Source organism: Chionomys nivalis, chromosome 4 (genome assembly GCF_950005125.1).
Source record: "Chionomys nivalis chromosome 4, mChiNiv1.1, whole genome shotgun sequence".
In the NCBI taxonomy this organism is placed as follows: domain Eukaryota; kingdom Metazoa; phylum Chordata; class Mammalia; order Rodentia; family Cricetidae; genus Chionomys; species Chionomys nivalis.
Genome location: NC_080089.1, coordinates 99,636,709 through 99,650,084, shown reverse-complemented (window position 1 = coordinate 99,650,084; position 13,376 = coordinate 99,636,709). Strand labels below are relative to the sequence as shown.

At 51.8% G+C, this 13,376-nt stretch overlaps 1 protein-coding gene across 1 annotated transcript in view; it reads right to left on the bottom strand.

The window, feature by feature from the left end:
- Nucleotides 1-13,376, bottom strand: part of Rab6b (RAB6B, member RAS oncogene family) — a 60,417-nt gene that overhangs the window by 5,495 nt on the left and 41,546 nt on the right. The window contains exons 3-7 of the mRNA XM_057767915.1: nucleotides 6,995-7,048; nucleotides 6,742-6,847; nucleotides 5,522-5,633; nucleotides 4,198-4,291; nucleotides 2,368-2,434 (exon numbers count right to left, since the gene is read on the bottom strand). Of these exons, the coding sequence (XP_057623898.1) occupies nucleotides 2,368-2,434; nucleotides 4,198-4,291; nucleotides 5,522-5,633; nucleotides 6,742-6,847; nucleotides 6,995-7,048 (433 nt within the window). The remainder of the gene's footprint in view (nucleotides 1-2,367; nucleotides 2,435-4,197; nucleotides 4,292-5,521; nucleotides 5,634-6,741; nucleotides 6,848-6,994; nucleotides 7,049-13,376) is intronic.

Genomic DNA, 13,376 nt, shown 5'->3' with positions numbered 1-13,376 from the left:
GGGTGGGCTGACTTCTCAATCATCCCCAGAAGAGGAGACTCTGTGCGGAGATGTGCCATAGGACTTGGGATGAACCTGCCCTGCGCTCTTCTGTAACAGGACAGCATGTGGCTTCATGTCCCTCTAGCTCAGTATGCTGCACCTGCCACACTCAGGACCCCAGGTGTGGCCCGTCACTAACCACACCAAGGCCCACTGTCTGATGGCTCCTGAGACAGTGATGGGCCCAGATGGCCTGTTACCATCTTGTCTCCAACTGCTGTGTATGCTTCCCCGCGCCAGTACTTCTGGTGCTATGGGGGACACAGAGGACAGAGGCTACAGAATACAAACATTCGGATTTTGTCACGGCTCTGCAAGTTTATCAGCTGGGAGGTCTGGGACATGCTCTGCCCTGCTTGGGAGGCCTAAGTGTCATGGTCACTGCCAAGTCACTGCCAGAAAGGAGAGTCCTGTGCGTGTGGTCATAGCAAGGGGTTTGTGGCTCCATCATCCTGGGGTCCCTTAGCCCAACTCTGTTGACAGCTACAGAACAGGTGGTAGAAGCTGCTAGAAAGGCCCTGGGGAGGCTTCCTGTGCGGGGTGAAGGGGAAGTACAGGAGTTCTCTGGGGATCTGGAAGCAGGGCACATCCATGCCCCACCCCCACCACCCATCCAGGGAGCAGAGCCACCTAAGAACCTTTCACAGAGCATCCCCAAGTGGCATTTCTGTGTGCTTGGTCCTCATGTCCATGCCATCCCAAGCATGACCCCAAGAACACATCCTCAAGACATTGGGGTTTGAACCGTCTGCAGGCTGACACTCCGGCCTAGCCAGAGTGGTCACTGCTTCCACCTGGTCCCTTCTGAGCTGTCTCCAGTCTGTTCCAGGCTGTTCTAGTCTTGCCTCCTAGGAGGATCCAGCCATTGGACACCTGGGAAGGGTACGGCTGCATCTGGCAGATGGGGGTACCACATAGGGCAAACAGACACAGCCCAGGTTACCCTGTATGATCTGCTTGCTATCTGCTCAGAATTCTTCCCCTGGAGCTGAGTGAGATGTTAGGCACACTAGGATGCCATGCTAATTGTCACCCTGAAGTGGGAACATGTGGCCTGATTACTGGTCCATCCCATGTGGACCATATTCCCGGAGAACATGCATCAATGGCCAACACTCACCCGGGCAGGTTGGCTTTGCCTTTGTAATGGGCAGGGCAGGGCAGAGGAGGCTATTTGTCCCTCATGCTTGGCACATCAGGGGTCACCACGCCTCTTGCCTTCCTGCAGGTGGGTTTCTGCATTCTCTGGCAACTCGAGGGCTCCTCACCTGGCTGGTAACACTGGGGGTCTTTCCCTCAAGGACCGCAGCCCAGCTCAGCCATGCAATGAGAGTGGGGAGACAATCTCTGTAGCCCGGGGTGTGTTTCTGTCTCCTTACCTGCAAGTGAGGTCTTGTGACTGGCCAATCAGGTGACACACATTAGTCTGATCCCCTTGGTACCCTGTCAGCCTCTGAAGCACACAGATACTGTCTGCTAGGGCCTTATTTCCTACTCCCCACAAGGAGCACTGAGCAGAGGAAAGGGACAGGCACGGCCACGCCATTTCTTTGGCTTCTCATATCAAACTAGATGTTTCCCTTGCTTCCACCCTCATCAGCCTGAAGGTGCTCTTCGAACCACTTGGGTCACTCTGTGACTGGGTATCTCAGTCTGAAAGATGTAGGCTGGGGTGTGAGAGTCCAGTCTCTTGGGCCTTATATAGGCGGGGCCATCTGATCAGCTTCAAAGAACGCCTGTTTGTGGGCCATGTCCTCTTGTCCCTATGCGCTTCTAATCTCATCCTCTCAGGTGCCCTTTGAGAGATAGCACCCCAGAACAGAGAAGAGGTAGATATGAAGGAAGCCTCAGCGTGAATCCTAATTCCCTAAGTTACATACATGGCCTCTATGTGCCTCAGTTTCAGCACTGGGTGTTAGCTAGGTTGGGAGTGCTGCGCAAGCTTGTTCCATAGCGCAGTGGGGAGCTGAAGGAAGCACTGACATGCTGAAATCCCATGCTAGTGTATAGAAGCATCCTTGCCTGGCTCTCCAGTGGCCTCACAAAACACACATAGTGTTCACTACAGAGCAAGATGGAGCCACTATTTCTCCTCCCCTCCCCACACTGATGATTCCTGCATAGCCCTTGTTTCTCTTTCCTGGCTGGGGGCTCAACGGCCATGGAGCCCATCCTGCTGCTGAACAGGGGCGGCCTGGCTATTTGGATCAGTCCAGGGAAGGCCGGGCTGGAGGCCGGGTAACATGCACCTGCTCTAGCGCAACACCAAGCCAAACACGGACTTTGGGGCCGTCTTTTCACTCACGTGTCAAAGGAAAAGGATACTCCCTTCTTTGCTCTTCTCCTGGACGTTCTCCATGCCGGGCAGAGCCGATGCCACACGTCGGAAGAGCTGCAGGCAGGAGATGCAGGGTGAGGTCCGCCCAGTCCCCCTCCTCCCCTCTCCCCATCTCCTCCCTCACTGCTCTCCTCATGTGGATGGGTATTATGGATGTCTACCTACTGACAGTGCCATGGAGTGCAGGCTTGGTCTGAGCCTTTTGCTGTCACCATAGCCCCTTACAGGGCAGGTCCTGGAGGGTCTCAGGGTGTTTACAGGAAGAGGGAACAGAGGTTAGAGAGACGGCCTGGTCAATAAAGTGCTTGCCACACAAGCATGAGGCCCCCAACTTCAATGCCCAGAATCCACGTTAAAAGCTGGGTATAGTGGCACACACTTGTAATCCCAGCGATGGGGTGGCAGAGATAAGTAAGTTCCCAAGGAAGGACTCACTTGCCTCCCAGCCTAGCGGGAGTGGTGCACTCCAGATAAAACCAAAACCCTGTCTCAAAATACAATGTAGAAGGCACCTGACGAATGACATCAGAAGTTAGCCTGTGGCCTGCACAGGTGCAAACACACGCATGTCCACACACACGGCAAAGCTGCGGCTTCTCCTGCAGGCAGACTGGCCACAGGCAGTTGGCAGGGGCATGATGGTGACTGCAGAGGACCTGCCCTAGTGCAGAAAGCATCCGGGCCACAGGGAGCAGGCCCTTCAGTAGGCTTCTGTCTGTTGCCCTCACATGGGAAGTAGGTGGAGAAAACCAGTTTCTGACCTAAGACAAATGGCATTACTCAGGGACACTGGGGCAAGGCAGACGCTGGGAGCCAGGGCCACAGCCACAGTGAGGAACATGAGAATGCCACCATGACACGTGTGTGTGTGTGTGTGTGTGTGTGTGTGATATGTATGGTGTGCAAGATTGTTTGTAGAGTATGTGTGGAAAGTGTACGTGTGGAAGGTGTGTGTGTGGTATTGTGAATGTCATGTTCCTATGTGTATATGAGAAAGTGAGCGTGGGGGAAGCAAGCACGCTAAGTATGGTTCATGTGTGAGTTCACCTAAGTGAGTGTGTATGAGAACAGGAGGAGACATTGGGGGGGGGGCACCTGGAAGGTGGAGGCTGGCAGGGATAACATCTTGAAAGTAACAAGTACAGGCCGAAGCCCAGAGCACAGAAGATTCTGGACTAGTCTGGATGTCTGGGTCTCCCCTAAGTTCCTATGTTAAAACCTGGTTCCCAGCAGAACGGTATAATGTAGGTGGGATTTTCTTAAACACAGGCAGCCTGAGCAGCTAAGCTCTGCTCACAGACAACTTGGGTTCTGTGGATCCCAGCTGCACACGACTGCTCCAGCCCCAGCTCCACCTCTTCTCCCTCCTACCATCCCCAGCTGCCGTGGGATCCTCTCTGCTCCATTTCTGAGTTTCCATTCATGGCCCCGAGTTCTTGCCACATACAGGACATAAACCCAACACATTAACCAAACTAAATATTTCTTGTTCTCTTTGGAAGTGAAGTGAGATGCTAGGAACCACAGCTTTCTCAGCCAGGTGGACTCTCATCAATGCAGGTTGCTACAGGGGCCCACACCCGGTCCCAGCTGTGGAGACTAGTGACTGAGGGTGTCTGCGTGGCCCCCAAGCTCCCTCCACATCACCCGCTTTATCAGCCCCGGAGGTCAGTGTCATCCCCGACTGCTCAGAGAAGCAGGTGTATGTGCTGACTGGCTGTCTTAACCTAGTAAATAGTCAACCAGAGGAAAGGAAGGTCCCAGGTGAGGGCTTCTAGACCTGGGCGAGTCAGGGACATTGCCGGCCGCGCCCTCACCTGCTTCACGTTGTAGCCGGTCTTTGCGCTGGTCTCGATGAACATAACACTCAGTTCTTTGGCCCGTTGCTCCCCTTCCTCGATGGTTATCTGCCTGGAAGTGAAGGGGAGATGGAAAAATCAGCTGGCAGAGGGGCAATCCCGGCAGAAGTGAAGGAGGTGGCCTAAGAAGAAGGACTATGGGAGGGCAAAAGGAGCCTGCCAGGCTCCTTAGTGGGTCCTGAAGACAGACTCCCTGCCAGAATGCCAGCCATCATCTGTCTAGTAAGAAGGCAGTACTTGAACACAGAGGACACCGGCCCCTTTCCATGTCTTCTGACCAGGGAGCAAGGCTACCCCTATCTTTGAAGGAAGGGTCATGCTGGCCTTGAATTCATGATGTAGCCAAGAACGACACTGACCTTCTGATTGCCCTGTACCCACCGCCCTAGAACAGGGAATGCAGGTATATTTCATATTTCACCAAGCCTGGTTTTATGAGTGCTGGGGACCGACCCCAGAGCTCCATGCATAGAAGGCAAGTGTTCTACAACTGAGCCACAACCCCACTGCCTTTCTCGGCAGCCGTCAGACCTGGAGCTCCTGCACACATGCCACACGGCCTTTTCTGGAAGAATCAGCCTTTTCCTAATGTAAAAAGCCCAATTAAAAATACTCCCCCCCACACACACACACACTGCTCTGCAGAGGAGCACACTTCCCTCCCCTCTGGGCAGGGTTCTCCTCTTTAACTCAGATTGTTTCTTGAATGGCAGGGATCCTGTAAAAAGCCCACAGGCTTTATTAGAAACCATGACTCACAGCCTTATCTGTCCAAGTTCTGAGAGTGGACACACATGGAAAGGACGCCTTAGTGAGCGGGACATTGGAGGGTAGCTGCAGGGAAGTCTCCTCCAGTAACACTCCATGCTCAGACACAGGACAAACCAGGACGCACAGACTAGGGACAAAGTCTGTGTCCTGCTGACATTCCACAGACCCATATCTGAAGACCTGGGCTCCGTACCCCACATGTTAAAGCAGGGCCTTCACAGGCGCAGGCGCTCCAGCCCAGGGAGCCACTCAGAGGCTATCTTGGGACCATAATGGGAGCATCTGTGCAGACAGGTCCCTGGCCTGTCTTTGCTGCATTGAGGAAGATGGAACTCTGAAATGAGACGCCTGCCACCCACCGTGTGTGGGGTCTAACAGGCCTGTCAGTGTTCCTGCATAGAGCCCAGCCTTGCTGTTCCCTTCACCTCAGACCTCCAGGGCAGGATGGCCACAGAAGGGTGAGGAAGCGCAGTCCTGCCAGGCTTCCATGCTCTCTCTGGCGCATGCCTACCTCTTGTCAGCCAGGTCCGTCTTGTTGCCCACGAGCATGATGATTACGTCACTGCCCCTCTCTGTCCTGACATCATCAATCCACTTAGAAGTCTGCTGGAAGGAGTTGAGATCTGGAGGCAGAAAGTGGGGGCAGAGTGAGAAGCAGGGGTCCCGGGAGCAAGCATGGACCGAGACACCAATCCAATCTCCACACACCAATTAGGCCGGGGTTAGTCAGGGAAGTGAGGTCTGCCCTGGGATCCTGGAGAGCCCCCAGCACTGCTCAGCCATCCCAGGGAGAGAAGCTACCATTCCTGGAAAGCTAGGCTGTCAATCTCTACACAGGACAGTGACTCTAGAGGTCACGCAAGCGTCAGAGCTGATGTGGGGCTCACGGAGGAAGGCGGAAAGGAAGGCACTGGGCCTGGCCAAGCTGCAGACCACTGAAGGGAGGACACATCAACCCCTAGAAAATGTTGTCGCACCAAAGGGATGCTCAGGGGAGTCTGTCGAAGGCCATGCTGGCTTGGGAAGAGAACCCACAACACTGCGGCACATGAATTCAGTACCAGGCATCTATGGGCAGCAACATCTCTCTCAGAGAGTCATGGAGTTACACTCAAGCTCAGCACCTAGAGGGAGGGAGGTGGCTGCTCTCCATAGCCCGTGACACAGGTCCTTTGTGATGTTGCTCCCATCTCGCTAGGGTATACAAAGAGCATGCGGTCAGGGGGACAGAGGGGAAAGGCAGACCTGAGGTGGCAGGCTGGAGCCGTGAGTCAGGCGTGCCCCTATCCCTTGTGATTTCAGGGTCCTCACAGTGTTCTCTATGAAGCCTGTGTTCCTCTAGATGGTCTTGGGTAGCTGGGCTCTGCATAAGGTCTGTCCTAACCTCTGGGCCCTCATTGAGCCTCTGAAGCCCTCTCAAGATTCATGTGTGCAAGCAGGGCTGCCTCCAGGGATCCCTGGGGAGAGCTGGAACACATGTCAGCCAGAGCCATGGAGGGCACAGAGAGTTAGCCTTGTGAACATCTGTCTCCCCTACATGCAGGACCCTGCCTTGTTCAGCCATGTCTGTCACAGGAGTCTGAAGGACAGTGATCCCATCAGTGGTCTAAGATAACACACTACCCCCACACTGAGCACATCCCTGTATACATAGTCACATAACACAGGTCTGATCAGGGTCACACTGGACCCCAAGAGTTCCCTCATCTCAACACAGACCCCCCTACTCACTAGTGATGTCGTACACCACCACAGCCACTGTGGAGTCCCGGATGTAGCTGGGGATCAGGCTGCGGAACCGCTCTTGCCCGGCTGTGTCCCAGAGCTGCAGTCTAACCTACAGTGTCAAGGCAGAAGCATTAGTGAGGCAGTGGAGTCCCTCCTGGTCTCGACAGAGACTTTCTAGAGGGCCCAACTGAGGGCTCTAGGGAAATAAACCAGACAGTTCCCCCTCTGTTCTCCCAGGTAGAGACCAGGAACTCACCGTACGGTCTTCCAAGTACATGGTTTTTGACAAGAAGTCAATCCCGATGGTTGCCTGTTAAAAAAACAGCACAGGGAGGTCAAAATGGCAAGGACTCACAAAGGAGCCAAAAGCCCTGGGACCCCAGGAAATGGCACAGACCGCAGAAGGGGTACCAAAGCCAAGTCCCTCCAGTGGCCACTGACTTCCTTCTCTGAGGAGGGAGCTTGAGCTAACTGTTTGAGAATGGAGTTATGTTTTCAGAGAAGAGAAAAATGCTTCCAGAAGGTTAAGAGAGCACGGGGCACGGAATAGAGGCTCCACAGGAACAGTCCACCGAGGAGAGCTCACTACTGCTCTCCAACACCGCCTAGCTCCCCCAGCCTCTCCCTTGAAGTTAGACTTGGGCTCATCATTGCTCTTGGGAGAGTCTGCGGGGTGGGGGTGCGGTGGGGGTAGCGGAACTTGACACTGCATGGGAACAGAGAGCAATGTGTCCCGCCTCGGGTGGGGGTACTGTGGACCATCCACAATAATGTCTTATTAGAAAGCCCAATGATCTCTCTGCTCCTCATGCTGCCAAGTCAAGAGTTGCCCCTCACCCACCCTGTGCCACTCCGGTGGCTCTTCTGTCCTGGTGGGCAACCCCACCACCTCTCTGGCCCTGTGCCTACAAGTGGGAACTAAGATCCGGGCGATGTGAAATGAAACCAACACCATTAAGCAGTAACGAAGCCTCAGATAGCCAGGCAGCCAGGGCAAGGTGTCAGCAGCATGCTCCACACCGTGCCTGGAGTCACCTCATAAGATACATATGGCTTTGGAGGAACCTCCACCCAGTGAAAAGGCTGAGTATAAAGCATTGTGTGTGCTGAGATCCCAACTTGATTACATAAAGTAGACAGACAGTTTCCTGTCTTCTCAGATGCTGAGACGAAGAGAATATGTTGTGTACTGGTACCTGAATGAAGAGTTGCACCTTGGGCAATTATTGCTTTCTCTATTACATGTGTTCATATTTTCTACAATAAACAGTTAATAGCTATGAATTTAGAAGAAAAAATCCTTGAGATAGCCGCACATGATGGGCCATGTCTGTCATCCCAGTGCTTTCGAGGTAGAGGAAGGAAGAACAGAAATGTGAAGCCAACCTGAGCTACATGGTGAGTCTTGATTTTATTTATTTATTTTTAAATTTTTGAATGAAAAGGTTTCACTGTGTGAAAACCTGCAGTGAATACAAAAGACACCAAGGGGAGACTTCGGTGTAAATACAGAGATCTCTGTCAACGTGACTGATTAAGAGTCACCTAGAAGACACACCTTGGGATGTCTGGGAGGGCTTTTCCAAGAGTTTTACCTGAGCAGGAAGGCCTGCCCTGAATGTGAGCACCACCTTTGGCTGGGGTCCCACACTGAATGAAAAGGAGAAACAGAAAGCAAGGTAGGCAGACCCCTTTCCTCCCCTCTCCCTCTTTTTCCTTCTCTGGGTTGGTTGGGGTTTTTGTTTTGTTTTATTTTGTTTTATCAACTTGATACAAACTAATCACCTGGGAAGAGGGACTCTCGGCTCCACCAGGTTAGTCCTGCCTCTGGATGTGTCAGTGGGGACATTTTCGTGATTAATGGCTGATGTGGGAAGGCTCAACCCATTGGGGATGGGGCCACCCCGGGCATGTAGTCCTAGGTGCTATAAAAACGGAAGTTGAGCAAGTAATGAGGAGCAAGCCAGTAAGCAGCGTTACTCTCCAGTTCTGTATCAGCTCCTGTTTCCAGGTTCCTGCTTGAATTTCTGCCTGACTTCCCTAAATGATGGATCATGATGGAGAAGAACAAAAAAAATAAACCCTTCACCACCAAGCCGGTTCTGGCTGGTGCTTTATCATAGCAACAAAAAGAAAACCAGGACCAATAATACTCTCTCTCCTTCCAGACTATGGATACAGACTGACCAGTAGCCTCATGTTTCTGCCATTCCATCTTTGCCATGACGATTTTGAGCCCTTCTCAAACTGTGACCCAAAGTAAGCCCTTCCTTCCTTAAGTTGCTGGTTCCCAGGCATTTGGTCACAGTACTGTGTTCAGCACCAAATGCCATCTCATTCTAGAATGAATGTGCAACTCACAACTTAAGAGCTACATACACACCGTAGACACACTCGGTCCAATCGGACTGCAGGGATGACAAGACAAGCCTGGGGAAGCCGGAGGACATGCCTCGTGACTTTGCCAGTCGGTACAGAGCTGGGGAAAACCAGTGTGGAAATCTTGCCATTGCTAGCCTGGCTACGCAATATCCCACCCAGCACAGTCATGGTGGCGAACCTAGAACCAATAAGCACTTGCAGACAGGTCGTCATTCCCCAGCGGCCACACCTTTTCACTCATCAGCGAGGGGACTGACAACTCCATGTCTACTCAGAACCTCGAGGAATGTGCCAGATTTCAACTTCTCTACGTGCAAGGTCCTCACGGGGTACCGCATTCCTTCTTTAGTGACTCCTGAACCAAAACCAGATGCCTGGGCTCAGGATCAGAGGCAGGGGCTGCCAGCTTTCCCTTAATACAGAATTCGAGACACGTGATGAGCTGGCGGCTGCCCCGTCGAAGGCCATGTTCCCATGGCTACAGGGTGGTGATGAATCTGGGATGAGTTCTTTGTGGGTCAGTGCGCCCTAAGCTGCCCCTGTACCCACTGCTTGGAATGCAGATGGCTCACCCGGCTGAGGAAGACAGGGCAGGACGTCTCTCAGCAGAGCCCACCCTGACCGTGCAGTTCCCTTGACCCTGCTTGCCTGCGCAAACCTATTCTTGTCGTGAAAGAGAGTCTCCAGCTTCCATCGTTTTTTTCCAAGCTACTCTGTCAACTCAGTGTAACGAACCTTAATCAACAGGGTGAAGGACCATGGAAATCATATCCTCAAAGGCCGGCACCTGGACGGTGACAGGGATGTTACTGATAACAACTGTGACGGTGACAAGCCTTTTTCTCCTTGTGTACACATAGGGCCCCTCACTGTTACAGAGCAGAGAGTGGTCATCAGATACTATGACAAGGAGTTATGCCACTGGATCAAGCCGCAGCCACGCACGGCCCAGTGGCTTCCATCACCACGCTCGCTAAAGGAACCACATACTGTATCTCTGTTTAGCCTCAACACAGCCTGACCCTCTTGCATACTGAAACCTCAGTGACGTCAGGTGCCTGTACTGCATGCCGCTACTGCTAAAATAGACTGAAGTCCTTTGGAAATCCAGGAGCCAGAACAAATCTCTCTTCCTTTCAAGGTGCTTCTGTCAGAACAGTGAGAAGGCAGCGAGTGCAGAGCTGGCCCCAACCAAGTGGCCACTGCTGTCACTAATGCCACCAGGCGGTTTATCAGCCTTTGAAACTGGTCTGTGTGAGGGATCTGGAAGAGTTTGAAGCTGTGAAGTCATCACTCTGGTGAGAACTTGGAGGATGAGAAATGCTGACAACGTGGACGGCAAAGACGGAACTCACGTGGTCTCAGGTAGGGACAAAGACTCGACTGGGAACTGGTCTACAGAGCCACTTGTGTCTGACGAAGAATTTGTTTACATTCTACCTATGTCCTGAAAATTTGAGAGAGGCGGATATCAAAGGTAATGGAGAAAATGCAAGACAAGGTAGCACTCAGCCTGTGATATGGTTCTGGAGGGCTATTTTAAGCTAGGTTTACAGTGAGAATTGGCAATAAAATGCAGAGAAGAATTTCTAAAATCGGGGTTTGGTCCTGAAAGGAAGGTGGAGATGTTTAAAGCTGTGGATAAGGGAAGTGTGGGCAAGACAGGCCGCTGACGTTAAAGTCATCGGGTTCATTCAGAAGCCGCGCACCTGACACCGCGACAGCAGAGCGGGTGACCCGAGAATGAGTCCCGCCGTCTGAGGTTCCTGAGTATAAAACTAGTATAAAACTGAAGACGCTCTTAAAATGCCTTAGAGTTACCAGGGCGTTCTGATGGAAAAGGCCCACCTAGGGAAATAGTTTCCTTGACTCCAAGTTCAGTTACTCGAGTATTTGGGCTGATGCGGTCACGATCTAAGGGGTCTTAGCTAGCAGTGGACTTTGGAATTATCCACCGGGTGCTATTTTCAAGTGTGCAAAACGCAAGACTTTTGGGGTCTTTTTTTCAAAAAAAACAAAACAAAACAAAAACGGAGTTTCTCAGTGTAACAGCCCTAGCTGTCTTGGAATTGGCTCTGTCGACCAGGCTGGTCTCGAACTCACAGAGATCCTCCTGCCTCTGCTTCCCGAGTGCTGAGATTAAACGTGTGCACCACCACCACCTGGCTCGAGTTTTGGGGTCATGGAGACTTGCACCTAGGTTTCTAAGGAACCCTTGTGAGTAAGACCAAACAATGCACCCCAGGTTCTGGGCATGGAGTCACAAGATTTAACGTTTTGGTCCTGCTTTGGTTCAATCTTGAACACATCCTTCTTACTTTACAGGTCACAGCTAAAAGACTATTTGGAGCCTCAGTAGAGACTTTAGACTTAGGCTTCTGATCAGCGTTGGGACTATGAGACCTCTGGAAACTGGAATAAACACATCTCTGTATTACAAGATGGCCACGGACCTTTGGCAACCAGGATAGAATGTTTTAGTTCAAATCTCAAGAGTCTCTCACAGGCTTAGGTATTGAGTGTTTGTTCCCCAGATGGTGGTACTATTTGGGGAGGGTTTGGAACCTTTGGGAAGTAGGACCTGGCTGGTGGAATCAGGATATGAGGGGGGTGTCTGCCATGTACACCAATTTATCTTGGCTCTAGTCTTGCTCTGTCTGCTTCATGGTCCGCTGTGACGTGAGAGCCTCTGCCACATGCTCACACTCACATGCTTACACTCACCACATGCTCACACTCGCCACATGCTCACACTTACCACGTGCTCACACCATGTACTCACATGTTCACACTTACCACACGCTCACTCATATGCTTGCACTCACCACATGCTTACTCACATGCTCACACTCACTGCACGCTCACACTCGCACACATGCTCGCACTCACCACACGCTCACACTCACCACAGGCTCACACTCACCATGCTCATGCTCACACTCACCACATGCTTACTCACATGCTCACTCACCGCACGCTCACACTCGCAATGCTCACACTCACATGCTCGCACTCACCACATGCTCACACTCACCACACACACGCTCACACTCACCACACGCTCACACTCACCACAGGCTCACACTCACCATGCTCATACTCACCATGCTCATGCTCACACTCACCACATGCTTACTCACATGCTCACTCACCGCACGCTCACACTCGCAATGCTCACACTCACCACACACACACTCACACTCACCACACGCTCACACCACACGCTCGCACTCACCACACGCTCACACTCACCATGCTCATACTCACCATGCTCATGCTCACACTCACCACATGCTTACTCACATGCTCACTCACCGCACGCTCACACTCACCACATGCTCACACTCACCACACACACACTCACACTCACCACACGCTCACACTCACCACACACACACTCACCACACGCTCACCCTCACCATAGACTTGCACTGCTGTAATTCTGCAAGCCTTCCCTGTCTGTGAAGGGCTGAATTCTTCTGAAACCATGAGCCCAAATAAATCTCTTTCTGTAAATTGTTCTCGTCAGGCAATTTGGTGGCAAAAACATAAGAAAAACAAATATAATTCTCCACCAAACTAGGCCACTTCTACTGCACATGTCGCGGTTGCGCATGTCGGGGACAAAGCACAGGCATCACTTCCGGCTGCAACTGAGCCATCATTTTGTGTCAACTCATAGGTCAAAGTTCTGCTTTAGTTACTAGCTGAGCAGATCATATCAGGCTTTTCTATAAATTCAAGAAGTAACAACTTGCAAGCACTTCAGAGTGATCACAAACTGGGGTGTAATGGAGGATTATGGTCTCGGGAAGTAAAGAGAACCCAGTGAACCTTGCTTCTAAGTCATCCCATCCGCTCAGTAAAAGCAGCCATGCAGAGAAGGAATTTGAATCATAACCAAGATAGGAAAAAAAAAAAACCTCTACAGGAATAGACTCCCAGATGATACAAATAGGTATGCTTAAAAAGAGAAGGAAAAAATAGATGTGCAGATGGATTTCAACAAATCTGAGGACGTTCTAAATGAGACCGAGGTGGGGAAAGGCAGAGACAATCGAGGCCGAGGTCAGCTACCACGTAGTGCTGTCTCTTATACTTCCACCTGCCCACATCCCCATCCCCTTTCCACCCCCACCCATCACTCCCTAGTTCAGACTGAACCTCTCATGTGAGGCCCTCTAGCCTGGTCTCCCTGTCCTCCACACTTGTAAGAAATCCTTATGCAGCAGGCGAGGTTATTTTTCTGAGTTTAA